General features: G+C 35.5%; 1 protein-coding gene across 1 annotated transcript in view; it reads right to left on the bottom strand.

Moving 5' to 3' along the window:
* Positions 1-10,901: 10,901 nt before the first annotated feature.
* LOC106883922 (uncharacterized) overlaps positions 10,902-15,189 on the bottom strand; it is a 137,875-nt gene continuing 133,587 nt past the window's right edge. Inside the window, exon 2 of the mRNA XM_014935066.2 lies at positions 10,902-11,629. Within this exon, the coding sequence (XP_014790552.1) occupies positions 11,005-11,629 (625 nt within the window). The 3' untranslated portion in view covers positions 10,902-11,004. The remainder of the gene's footprint in view (positions 11,630-15,189) is intronic.

Here is a 15,189-nt window from a genome sequence, read left to right on the forward strand (position 1 = left end):
AAGAGAGATGCGCAATCACCACACGTACATATTAATTAATACATATATATGTCTGGATGCTAGTATTCACCAGCACTCGTACAGTAACGAAAACACAATCATGGGTGCTCAACCGTAGATACACACACACACATGCATACATACATACACACACACACACACACACACACACATACAAACACACACACACACACACATATATATATATATATTCGTGATATACGCACGTTTCACATCTATACAAACATGTAGGTTAAACTTCTCAGCTCACTCATTTTACTCTATGAACATATTCTGTCGTTGACATCTTTAGCTGTTTTCGTCACTGCAAGATCAATATTCCGACTACCAATCATGAACTGATCGAATCAATGCTCTCACGAAATTTGTGGCCTTGTGACTCTGGTTGAAATTAAGAGAGAATGATATAATTAGCGCTTGAGTAAATGGACCTATTCATTATTTAGTTTTAGGATTTGCTCTGTTAAGAGTATTCGAAATTGTTTCGTTTGCCCCGAAGCAGTATGTGATTGCATTCTATTTTTTAGGATTTTTTATTATTGGCATTTGTGTTTTTCCAGCAATTTATGGCCATTTATTTATTGTATAGCCTAGTGTTTAGGGTTGTTATGCACACTACCATAAAAATGTTCAGTCAATTTCCCAGACTGTTATGTCTTTGAGCAAAGCATTTCATTTCAGATTTCTCCAATCTACTCAATTAAAATGAGTACAAGCCTAGTGTATGTGCATACTCGACTCACACCACGTGTCCCATCCTCTCTATATTTTTTACTAAATGATGAGAGGTTCGACAGTATTCTCAGTGAGGAGGAGTGATAATCACTTGTGGAACGTTGCTGTTGCATAAAAACCGAGAACAATTAGCGCAACCATGTTACACATTATCACCTCATACTCGATTCCGAGTGACGCCTATGGATATTGTTTTCACTTGATAATATCTTATTAAATTGCTATTGCTGCTTTGACCCTTCTAGTTGATGTATATTTCTCAGTTTATGTTTTATTGTTACTTTCACTTTTCGCTTTTGGAATGTCCTCAACGTCCTGGGCTCTTGTGGCCAATAAAAACAATTTTTATGACGAATAATAATGGAAATTTTGCCTTGTGTCGATATGAAATATTACTATTATTATTGAACTTATTATTGAACTTATTATTGAACTTATAAGACGAATTAATTATTATTGAACTTATTTTTCAGTAGTTTTATTCATTTATTCATTGCATACTTTCACTTCCAACGATCACAGCGAAAGCACGCCCTCTTGTGATTCTTGTTTATGTCCCATATTTTGTTTCGTTTGTGAGTTTTCTGCTTGATTGACAATACTCCATCTAATAAGTTTTTTATAGTACCAAGTGATGTCATTTCCATTTAATAGAGTGAACAATTTCTATCCAGGGGAGCTGCAGAGACAGAGAAGAAAGGTAAACTGTGGCGGAGAGCACTGGCGACATTAACATCAGTAAACTCCCAGCAGCCCAGAAAAGGGCAGCACAATCACAGAGTCCTCAGTAGCAAATGAATGAAAATGCCATGTGGTTTCTCTCAGTAGGCATCACTCCATGGTCTTGTGATGAAAGGTACTGGGCAGTGAGAAGGAGTGATAGTCACTTGTGGAAACGTAGAATGAGGTAAAAAGCACTCAAGAACGAAAACAAACGAAATTATCCCAAATAAAAAGCGTAAGACACACGGAAAGTAACATTTGACTACTACCACTAGAGAGTATGTGGTTTATGTTGGTGCTAAGAGCCAGTGTGGTACTGATGGTTATAACGAATGGCTTGTTGGAAGAAACAGAGGCTGATGTGCTAATTGAATAAGAAGAAACAAGATTAAAAATCAAATTCCCTCATGTGATTGACTATTTCTGATAACAATACTAGGTTTCATGACTAGAAAGTAGCCTACATTGAGAATGTGAAGTGCTTCTCATTTCATCTATCATAGCAAATGCACTAGACCGCAGTAGCCACCCTATATCTCCACCCGTCGGTGTTTGGTGATATAGGATGCTTGGTAGCGTCTTCTCAACAGTGGATGGATTTCTATATTTATGTATACTTTGTTACTTCTTTATTTATTTGTGTATTTTATGATAAGTTCCAATATATATTATGATAAGTCTCGATGTATTTATTTCTTTATTGCCCACAGGGAGCTTAACATAGAGGGGATACACAAGGACAGACAAATGAATTAAGTCGATTACCTCAACCCCAGTACGTAACTGGTACTTATTTAATCGAATCTGAAAGGACTAAAGGCAAAGTCGACCTCGGCGGAATTTGAACTCAGAGCGTAACGGCAGATGAATTACCGCTAAGCATTTCGCCCGGTGTGCTAACGATTCTGCCAGCTCGTGTTTCAATATATTGTATTACCTTCGTTTCTATATAACTTTATGTGTGCATTATCACATGTTCAGTAACCGATTTGTTATCATTTCTTGACGAATGAATGGTTCGTGGTCTGAAAATAAATTTATGTTGATGTTGTTGTCTGTTGCACACGGAGGACTTGTAAACTCTAAATGAAGTTTCTGACTATTTAAAATTTTTGTGTGAATATAAAAAAAGACTCCTGTTTGAATTTTATAAACACCAAGGCATTTCAAACGTCACCTTATCTGCCACAAGACATGAGACGGACAGAAAGTCTGTTTAAAACAAACATTTAATTTTTTTTTCTGTTATTTTGTCATCTTTACAATACTTGCCGACATGACTCCCTTTTATGTAGAAAGAGTAAGGGCCAATAATAAGAGAACTGGAAATGATCAATTCACCACTTCCTTTTGGAAAAGACGATCTTCTTTTGCGTGATCGTTACAGCGATGGAGATTTCATGGAGAAAAGGCGTTGTTTTGGCTATTTCTAGTATAACGTCTGACCATACGTAAGATTCCGCATTGCCTCAAACGAAGCCGTAGAAGTTTCTTCGTAACTTTTGTTATAGTATTCGGGTGTGATATATAGAATACAAGGAGCGTAAAATGTGTTATCTTAACGGGAGGTGAGTGTGTATCATATGTGGCGAAATTTATGATATAGCCGTGAAAGTTGCATGATAATACCGATATGGAATTGTATAGACTAATACCGATATGGAATTGTATAGACTATTAGACGTGTATCTTGTGATAGTGATATATATTCGAAAGCATTCTAACAGTCCATCTCGTCTTCTTGTTGATATAGCTATCACTATTTCAATGAATGTGCTTTACACGGTAGTAATTTAAAGGACATTTGGCTATTATTTCTAACAGTGTAAGTGACCAAGTAGTAGCTATCTCTCATACTATTCCGAAGTAATAGTTGTGTAACATTTTTTAGTTGTGTAACTAAATTGCGTAGAATTTGTGCTGTAATCTAAAAGTTATGTAGCCAGTAGAATTGTTTAGAGTGTTTATGATGTTGTAAGTCTTTCTAAAGTAATTAAGTTTTTATTCAGGACTTCTCTTTCATAAACAGTTCACCAATTACATTGACCATCATCGATATATTATTTTGGTATTTCTTTATATTATAAGGTTTTGAATTAAAAAATAACATCGGTTTTGCTCAATCGGTCACAATTTTAAACCTATTAATGAAGCATTATATTCGTACTTTCCATTTTTCATACTTTCTTTGAACACTTATTCCATTAACTGACAAAATGTACTAAAAGCTTTTTAATGTATATTTTGTGAACTTAAATACCATATATAATATATATTATGATTATACTGTTTAAGATTTCCCGACACACTCATACACACACGTATATAAATCATTTTATAGGTTTCATAATGGCTTCTAGACCTTGTAACGATCTCTTGTATATTCTATGCGGAGTGTATTTGTTTCTAAAATGTATAACTGAGTATTGTTAAGAGAGTTTATTATACTTATTCAAGAGGGAAATTATGAAATCAAAACAAAAGATGGGGTTCACACAAGTTTATTTCAGTGTGTTGAAACATCGAGAAGTTGGAGTCATAACAAACAGAAAGGCTTAGTTTTCGGAAACTCTATGTTACAGTGTGAGCTTACAAATTATATCGGCAACCACTACTGTTGCCCATGGAATGTTTCAAAGTTACAATGCCAAGAACGACGCCTTCAGATATCGAAATTTTCCATCAGTAAATAGACATAGGTGTAGGAGTGGCTATGTAGTAAGAAGCTTGTTTGCCAGCCACATGGTTCCGGCTTCAGTCCCACTGCGTGGCACCTAGGGCAAGTATCTTCTACTATAGCCTCGAGCCGACTAAAGCCTTGCGAATGGATTTGGTAGACGGAAACTGAAAGAAACGCGTCGTATATATATATATATATATATGTATGTATGTATGTATGTATGTATGTATGTATTTGTGTGTCTGTATTTGTCTCCCCACCATCGCATGACGACCGATGTTGGTGTGTTTACTTCCCGTAACTTAGCGGCTAGGCCTAAGAGAACGATAGAATAAGTACTAGGCTTACGAAGAATGAGTCCTAGAGTCGCTTTATTCGACTAAAGGGGATGCTCCAGCATGGCCGCAGTGAATTGACTGTAACAAGTAAAAGAATAAAAGAATGAAAGAATATTGAATGATCCGAGCATCCCTGTCCCTGATTCACAAGACAATGTAGATCATTGTAATTGTGTGTAAGATGAAATTTAGACGATGCCCCTCTTTTATGAACTGGAAGAGATCCAAAGCCGTTAATGCACGCCGCACGAAATAAATCAGTTAAAGTTTCGAACCCACACAAAGAATACGCAAGGCTTTTGGGGCAACCGACCGAAAATAACATTTTATTGGTATTCTCTTTATACGGAAAATGTTACAAAGATTTAGTTATATTCCTGCAAAACTTCAAGAAGATAGTTTAGATTTTGCAGAAATATTTCTGGATTTGGTATAGAAGCCATGTTTCGAATGTCGAATGAAGGTTATTTTATGGTAACATTCAAGTCTATTAAAAGAGGAATGTTACGTTACAGTGGCGATTCATAAATATGGGTAGTTCATTCAGTTTATTTAACAGAAGCCTATGAAAACTTCAAATTGTTACATATGGTTGTAACAGGCAGAGATGTCAAAGTGCGTCGCATTTTATGTATCCAACAAAGAGAATGCACAAAATGCTACGCTTCGTGTATGAAGGATAATAGAGCACGGGAATAAAGAAAAGTGGAAAATTGGCCTCTGAGACTCGTAATTGTGGATCGTAGAAAATTTTACGCCCAAAACTAGCTGAAGAAAAAAGCCATGCATATCAAACTAGTCTTCATTATGCTGTATGTCAAACTAATAAAGATGATGATTGCTCTAAGTAAACTTATTCCAAATGTCTTAAAATCATCTCCAAAAACTGAAGAAAATGTGTTTTTTGTAGTTGTTTTTATACTTACCTTCTTATTACTAGATGATGAATTTCTCAGAATTATCTAAAACAAGACAGAACATAAATTGCTTTAAGGTTGACGTGAAAATTCTTTGGCAGATACATGAAACGCTACAATTGGAAAATATATTATTCAGAAGTTTCAGGTTGTAATATTAATTTGAAGATTAATTCTGATTTTATTCTCTCAACCGCTTACTCGAAAATCCGGAAGATGTCACTGAGGTATAGAGGGAAAGTATGTAAAAATAAGGTAGAGATATCGATGACTATTGCTAGTTTTTACAAAGAGAACTGCCGAATTCATATTCAGGAAAAAGTATAAAATTGTATCTACAGTAGTTTTCAATAACAAACTTCAATTCTAGCATCTCTCTTGTTTAGTGATATGTGTTCAATAAACTTCAGGTAAATTTTTATTTCTTTCAATCTTTTATCTCCACTCTTCATCACTTAAAAAAATACATCAAGCAAAGAATTTGCCCTATAGGTACAGAACCACATATTCCATATATTCAACATTTTTTATAACCTTAAATCTATGCCGTAAAATTCAAACCTATCATCAACAATGCACACTCCACTATGAGTCACACTACGATGATTTTAATTTGGGGAAAATGAAGATTTCACAACATTCAGTAGTCAAAGACTCTTACGCAATAGAAACGTAGTTGAAGACATCTGTGAAATCAGCACGCTCAAATTATCCAATATCGTGTAAAAGTTTGCAAATAGGAATTTTACTGTCACATCTCACATATCAGATATTTCCATTTCGGGGGCTCCTTGTACTTTCATAGCTTTCCGACTTCTTTCTTGATAATATTTTACTCATAAGATGAACAATACGTCTATTAAAGAGCAAATGTCTCCCTTTCTCCTATTCATTATACTATCTGGGCAATCATTTCTCCTTTCCTTCTAAGTCTTGACGCATATGACCAAGGGTGTCGTAACTCTTCTATTGTCATGTATCACGTTTCGTACTTGCTTATACAATTATTTCTAGTTTTGATGTGAAAGTTTCGGCATAATGCTAATGGATATAACTCCCTTTCCCGGTCAATTCTGTAGATAAATTTTCTCTTTTGAGTACTGACAATTCGGAAATGATATTGTCGATTGTATCTATATGTTGATTGCATAGTTGATGTTAGATTCCTTGTTGTTATTGTTGCTGTCTTATTTAGCCTTTAGTTAGTCTTATCGAGCAGACCCATGATCAAAGATATGCTAGCCATCATCCCATCTTTCATTTCCAGCGTTGTGTATCTAGAATTATATTATATAATCCATCTTACACTTTCAATTGTTGTTGTAGTTGTTGGCTCATTTAGTCTTTAGTTATCCCTGATCGAGCAAGCCAATGATCAAAGTGATGTTACCACCATCCCATTTATTTCTATCACAGGCATTGTATATCTACAACAACATTATCTAACGCGTCCTTTACTTTTGAAATGAAAGGAAATGATATGAGGGAAATTCAACTGCTATTTTTAGCAGGTCAAACGATCATATACACATGCCTTCCTTGATGACACAGTTAATTTTAGTATTAAATCCTAGCACAATTAGGCGAGTTGGCAGATTCGTTACAGCACAGAACAGAAAATGCTTACGGGCATTTCTCTGAACGTCTCTATATTCTGAGTTCAAATTTAGCCGAAGTCGACTTTGATGTTCATCCTTTCGGAGTATTTAAATTAATTACCAGTGAAACACTGGGGTCGATTTAATCGAGAAGTCTCCTCTCAACAAATTTCAGGTCTTGTGCATTTATTAGAAAGGATTACTATTATTATTATCATTGTCTTCTTTCAGGTTTGTTTCCCTTTCTTGCCGAGTGTCTTCCCAACACCTTGGGCAAGGAAAATTCACTGTATACGTTGGCAGGCCCTCTGAATAAACACACCAAATTTTCATTTGCAAAGTCATGTGAGAGAACAATAAGCGGAAGAGAGACAGAGAGAAAAAGGAAAGAAGGAAGAAAGAAAAAACTGTAAAAGGTAACAAAGAAAATACGTACAACAGTTTAAACTGCTGAAAACAAATTTCGAGCATGGGGCTACAAGAAGTAACCTTAGATATCCAGGACTTTCCTAAATATCCTAGTTGTTCTTGCTTTATTTTGACAATACTGTTTCTGGTGTTGCACTAAGCTAGGTTTTATACCTATTTCCGCTATCCATCTGCTGAAATCTTTAGGAATAGTTCCTAACGCACCTATAACTACAGGTGCACATTTTACCCGCGCTTTGCATAGCTACTGTAACTCAATGGCTGAATCCTGGTATATTATTATTATTATCATCATCATCATCATCATCATCATCATCATCATCATCATCATCATCATCATCATCACCATCATCATCATCATCATCATCATCATTATTATTATTATTATTATTATTATTATTATTATTATTATTATTATTATTATTATTATTATTATTTTCTCTTTGACACAGGTCTTGTTGGAGCTCCTGGAGTCTTGCATGCGTAGCAGGCTAACTACCTGCAGCCTGCTCTACCATACTATTCGTTCTTTTCAGCTGTCTAATACTTTCCAGATAGATTAAGAAGCAAACCTTTTGTAACAGTTCTACTGGGCCCTCTATTCCAATTTCTTTTATATTTCTCTTGATACTGTTCCCAAGGACCCCAAAATAATTGGAACTATTTCGTACAAAAGAGGGTTGTATCTTTCTATATTTTCGCCTTCCTTCTTGACTATTCGTGGGTCAAAGGGCGTGTAACATCGACTATATAGCATATGTGGTGCACTTGTGGACCACCACTAGGTTCGGTCTGTTATGCTCTAGCACCTGATCTGTTTGGATTGGCAAATCCCAGAGGATATTGCTTGTCTCCGACTGCCTTTTTTTTGCGGTCTGTGCTCATACCACGCCTTGCTCCTATCTATCCCCCACTTTTCACACAGTTTCCAATGCAGTTGATTTGTATGACAAAATTTCTTCAAGGCGGTGCCCCAACATTGCAGCACTTTCATGATTGGAATAAGTAAAAGATAAAAGAAACTAATTATGAAATTTCTTATAAGGAATAATGAAATGGAATGAAGGAAATAGGTAAAAGCAATGGAGGAAATTTTAAAATGTGAAGAACAAAACAATGAAATGTGAAGGGCAACATGCTGGAATAAGATAGTTTATGAAATGTCAAAAAGAAAATTATGGGACGAAAGTGAAAAATTATGAAATATGTAAAAGTTTTGAAAAAAAGTTTTGAAACGAAATAGATAAAATATTTTATGTGTAAAACCTATGACACGAGATGTAGAAATTATGAAATGTGAGAAAAAAGTAAAAGAACACTATGAAATGATATGGATAAATTATAAAACTTGAAAGACTATTACGAATTTAGATTATCTATGAAATGTCGAAAAGAAAATTATTCAATGGAGTGGATAAATTATTGGGTATGAAAGAACATTAGAAAATGAGATACGGTAATAAAGAGATATGAATGAAAAAAGTTATGACGCGTGATGGATACATTATGGAAGAGAAAATTGTATAATGAGATGAATGAATTATTGGAAGTGAAAAAGAAAACCATGAAACAAAATAAAGAGACATTACAGACATCACCTGTATCTACTGTAATAATGGTTTTTCATTTAAGCAAAAGCCTAGTGGTTTGGAGATTAAGGGTTAGTCGATGGCATCGAACCAAAAACTTGGCTTTTAGTTCATGCAATTAATCCTGGAGGTATGAATGGGAAATTTGATCCCGTCGAATTTGAACATGGTGCAAAAGGAGCATGAAAAAATAGCTCAAAGCGATTTATTTTTTCTGGCGCTCACCGCTTATATATCTAGCTTTACGATTTTTAGCTTCTGATCTAGACACAAAGCCAGTAATTTTGAGGAAGTGGTATAGTCAGTACCACCAATCCTATTACTTAGAACATAGGCTGCAAAGGTTTGGAACAATACAGCAAAGCAGTCTTTACTTTCACTCTAACGATTCTGGCTGCTCACCGCGTTCATGTTGTGATAAGAATTCTTTCAAATTGTAGTAGAAAGCCGGCTCTTTTGAAGGGAAGGAGAAGTCGATTAAATAGGCCTCAGTGGTTTACTGGTACTTTATTTCAACGACTGTGACAGGATAAAAGGCAAAGTTAACATCGGCAGTATTTGTATTACGAACGTAAAAAACTCGAAGAAATGCCGTTCAACATTTTGTGCGACGCGTTAACGATTCTGTCCATTAGCCGCCTTCTCCATTTACGACAATAACTCTTTGTGCTATAGACAAAAGCATGAAATTTTGTGGTGAGGGCATAGTCGATCACATAAAGCCAAGTTCTCGACAGCTACTTAATTAATAAACCCTGAAAGGATGGAAAGCGAAGTAAACTTCTGCAGTATTTGAATTCAGGACGTAAAGACGGATGAAATGTTGCTAAGCATTTTATCCGGCGCGCTAACGATTCTGCAAAGTTGTCCTCATCTCTAATAATGATAATAATTCTTTCTGCTATAGACAAAAAGATAGAAATTTGTGGGGAGGGGATAGTCGATTACATAAACTCCTGAACTCGACAGATACTTATTCTTATCGATCCCAAGAGGATGAAAGCAAAGTCGACCGCAGCGAATTTAAACCAAGAACGTAAAGAGCCGTTAGGTATATCGCTAAGTATTTTACCCGATTCACTAACGATTCTATCAACTTGTCGCCTTATTTTCAATAATAATGATGTTTCTCTATTCATGTATGCGGGGATGCTGAAAAAGTTACTATCTTTAAGGGTTTCGCGAAAGGTCTGGCTAGAGGCCCGACCTTCCGAGTTCTTTTACAGGGCTTAGAAAAACTGAAGGACCTCTGCAATATGTGTGTGGATCTCAAAGGGGAATATGCTGAATAAAATCATAATTAGCGATTCTCCTGTATTTTCTTTAACCAAAAAACCAGGAACTTTTCAGCAACTCCTCGTTGTTTATATGATATTTGGTAAGCTTATGAAATTTTTCAGCGATGCTGTTAAATAGCTACTGTTAGAGAATGGTGTAATGAGGTCCATGAGATGCTGTGTACTATACTTGGATTATATTCGATAGGTATTGATAAGAGACTTAAACAAACACGAATATCTTTGGTTTCTTATTGAGGTGTTAAGACCACAAAATATGAGATGAATGTTTTTGTGTGTGTGTGTGTGAGTGTCGGCATGATGTTAGCTTTTTTGTTGTTATTGTTGCTGTATATTAAACTCAGTATATGTTAACTACAGAATACAAGTGGGAAGCAAAGTTGACAGCCATATGATTTGATCATAAATCTTTAAAATACTTATTACTGTACTAGTTTTCGCTTGAATCTTTTTATATTCTGAACACATTGTAATGTGACCAAAAATATTGTTTTTCAATATCACTCTATATCAATAAAATACAAAGAAAAATGACAAACAGAAGATATAAACGAGAAATTTAGAAGCCATTGTTAAAAATTTACTTTATTTCTTATTTGTATGGAAGAAGCTGTAAATTTGTGTTTAAAAAATTCGCTTATATTTTTTCACTCTATAAATCACATATTTAGACATTTCATACCCATCCAAAATCTTGATTAACCATGCGATAAAACTTTATATTGAAGGGCTTATAAAAATCCCTAAGCCTCCGTATCACTGAAGGATCAATCATGGGGTGAATACGCCCTTTAGTTTCACCTAAGCAGTGAGGGTGGCTACCTTTTTGTCTGTTAGGTTTGAGGATACAAGGAAATCCTTTCCTGGATTTCAGGTAAAAATGTCTGTGGTTTATAACAGGTCTGAGCCCCAAAAACTGTTGCACTTTTAACATCTCATCAGCAGGGTTTTCAATAAGACGTTCACCACTCACGAAGTGCATTTGTTCCAGAGGGAAATACTGAAGCCAATGTTTCAGGTGTTTAGCATAGACTCCTATACGGACAGGACTCCACTGAGTGTCGACAATACGGCTGGTGTTATCAACAAACACCATTTCCTCGAAGCTACGCGAATCCATCTTCTTGCTGGCCACCTGTGTGTAGTCAGATATAGCCCGAGTAACGGGGTCCCTCACTACCACAATCAACTTGAGGTGTTTAGAGAACTGATACACTCTTCTAGGAACATCTTTCGTTATGAAATAACTCGGTGTTTTCTCGATGGTGAGTTGACCTTCTTCAGACCTTGGCATTAAACTTCTGCAAAATAAGGAAAAAGAAAAAAATAATGTCACTAGGTTTGATCATACAAGTTGATATATTTACTATATTTACATTCATGTTAAAATGGACATTTAATAATGAACTAAAGAAATACTGTACAAAATAGGTAATACAAATTTCATATACGTAATAAAATAGATAATACAAATTTTTATACACATATTAAAATGTATAATAGAATAATTTATATACATAGTATAATCACACGTACATACATACATAATCACACGTACATATATACATACATACACACGCACACACAATCACCTCACACACACACACACACACACACACACACACACACACACACACACACACACACCACACACACACGATTTTATTTGTTGCTGATATATTTATTGGGGAGATACTTTAGTCTGAATTTTTTAAATTCAGCTTGTGAAGGGAAACACAATACTCCTGTGCCTAAGAAACTCCCCCATAAATTTACCAGATGAAAGTATTCACAGGCAAACACACACATTCGCGCACGCACCTTCAGCTAGGGATTTAAAAGTCTTAAGCATTAATATAAACTAGTTACCAACCGAGATTAGCTAAGCTTAGTTGAGCCGATTAATGTCCACCCCGTCTTGTATCTCTATCCCTCTGTCTCACCTCTTCACCACAGCTTCCAACCACCTTCTAACTTCATTTATTATGTCCTCCACCCAGTTGACTGCCATAGATGAAAGATTTCATGATAGTTGCAGTATGAGACTGCCGTTCATAATGTTAAGTGTCTGGACCACTCGGGAGAATTAAAAGAGGTATCACTTCACAATTGATCAGTATTACCGTTATATCTTATCTTTCTTTTCAGGATTTTGATAATGATATTTTTCTAATAAACATGATAGATCGCTAGCCACTATACCTTTTTCTATTTTCTCTCTCTGTTTATTTAATTTTATTCCATTCTATTGAAGAGCGTAGGCTCGAAACGTAAAAGACCTCTTCATTTTTCCCGAGTGTCAAACTAATACACTTCCTTGTTGTTCGTTGTTCATACAGCTGTCTCTGTCTTTTGTTTTTCTATAAATTTCAACTATGTGTGTGTGTCCGTGTGTGTATGCGTGTGTCCGTGTGTGTGTGTGTGTGTGTGTGTGTGTGTGTGTGTGTGTGTGTGTGTGTGTGTGTGTGTGTGTGTGTGTCTGTGTGTGTGTGTATGCATAAAAGCATACGAATACATGTAAAAACACACACGAACAGAAACATTTAGTACTTTACCATATAGTAGCATTATCTAAATTCATATCGTTGCTCAACTTTAATTATTTGTTCTTTGGGTCACATGTTATGAATAATATTTTCGTTGCCAGTTTGACCAATAATCCTAGAAATAGGATAACATCAGAGATGTCATCGTCTAACAAAAGTGAGGCTCTAGATATGTAACAGAAGAGGCAATTTTAGAATGAATCTATACTTCACGGAGAGGAGAATTAATGTAACCGTTATTACCAAGGGCTTTCATTCAGGCCCACCTCCAAGGCTGATACAGGAAACTGAGGACTGATGAGATATTAAAAGGTAGATGCCCTACATAAATCAAAGAGAGTCCTTTATAAATTAGGTAACAGTGCTTTGAACATGTGAAATCTTTTCCCACTGAAATGCACCAGGTTTTATACTCTGCTTGTTAGACGTCAAAAGTAGGTCTAACAACCACAAAAGTAGATTTTCAGATGCAGAACACCTGCATTAGTTTCTCATTTATAATCTTTTACATTTAATTTGCTTTTAATCTTGCTGAGGTTGATAAAACAGTACCAGCAATACGCCAAATGTCCAGTCAGTCAATTACATTTCTTTCCTCTAAATATGACATTAAAATAATCACTATCAGTTCTGCCTTCCAGCTTTATGATAAACATGTCATGCCTAATTGTTGTGACTACAACAACTGGCAGGAGGGCGTGGGTATTTCCAATTTTGTGAGCTGAGGTGGGTGACAATAAGAGATTTCGGTATATAAGATGTGTACAATGAACAGAAGTTCTATTTTTCGTTTACGAATTTTACTTATGAATTTGTGTGCGTATTTTCTTTACATCATTCTGAAGACACCTATAACAACCAGGACTGCTTTTCTTTTACATTCCCCACATTCTGGATCTTCTCCACCACTACCAGCCCAAGGCCCCACTATCACGATCATCATCATCATCATCATCATCATCATCATCATCATCATCATCGTTGTCGTCGTCGTCGTCGTCATCATCATCATCATAATCGTGGTCGTCGTCGTCGTCGTCGTCATCATCATCATCATCATCATCATCATCATCATCATCATCATCATCATCACAGCAGCAGCAACAGCGCAACATCAGCAACATCAGTAGCAGCATTATCATCATCAACAACACCATTAGAGTTCCAAACATAGGATATTTGTTGTTCAGTTTTATCGCATTACTGACAATACTATTTGTTTATTTCCCTGGTCAGATTTTCGTTACCAAAGGAACGCTTCAAAGAGACCGAGTACAGTTTCACTGCGTTTGAATATTAAGAAAGCTTGCGACTGGGCACAGTTTATCTGTCTCATCCGACAGATTAAAAAAAACCCTAATGCAACGTACCCGCTGTAAAACGAATCATTCTCCTAAAACATCACACAAAGACGTGTATAAAATCTTTTTCCAAAGATTGATAGAGGTAATCAGGGTAGACTTGTGGGGTCAATGTCAAGATAATGACCACTTATGGACAGAAGACGCCCTTAATGAGTGTAGCATATATCGTTTATTGCATATCAAGGACATATGGCGTCAGTTGTATGACATACGCACGCTCTTCATATATCACATATATGTGTACATCACAGACATATGTACATGTATATATATATATATATATATATATATATATATATATATATATATATATATATCTGTGTGTGTGTGTTCATAGACACGTTCATTGATATCAGCATACTTGCCTCATTGCGGCACACGCGTGTAGATACCCACCAAGCACACGTGTATCGTTGCAAAAATAAACAACACGAAACAAAAAAAAAAAAAGATTAACAGGAGAATAAAAGGGAAATTCTTTGAAAACGATGGCATCATACTCAAATACACGCGCTCGGCCAAAACACACACGCACATATACATATATACACATATACGAATACGTGCACAAGCACATACAAAGCTAGTGGAAATACTTTCTTACGTAAGACCTTAAGGTTTGTTTTACAACATTTGAAACGATTGAATAATTACATGTATGGAAAGAGAAGGAAAATGGATTAACTGATTTTATGACATACGATTACGTCATGAATTCTATGGAAGGGCAAAAGTAGTCAAGTTTATTGCTTAGCGAAGGGATACATTTTGATACGTTTTTTTTTTCGTGAGTGTGTATATACATACATGCATATATACATACATATGTACATACATACATACTTACCATACATATGTATATACATACGTACATACATCTCTGTCTGCCTGTGTGTTTGTCTGTCTGTTTCTCTGTGTATATATGTATATACACACGGATATATATATATA

This window comes from Octopus bimaculoides, chromosome 7 (genome assembly GCF_001194135.2).
Source record: "Octopus bimaculoides isolate UCB-OBI-ISO-001 chromosome 7, ASM119413v2, whole genome shotgun sequence".
Lineage (NCBI taxonomy): Eukaryota > Metazoa > Mollusca > Cephalopoda > Octopoda > Octopodidae > Octopus > Octopus bimaculoides.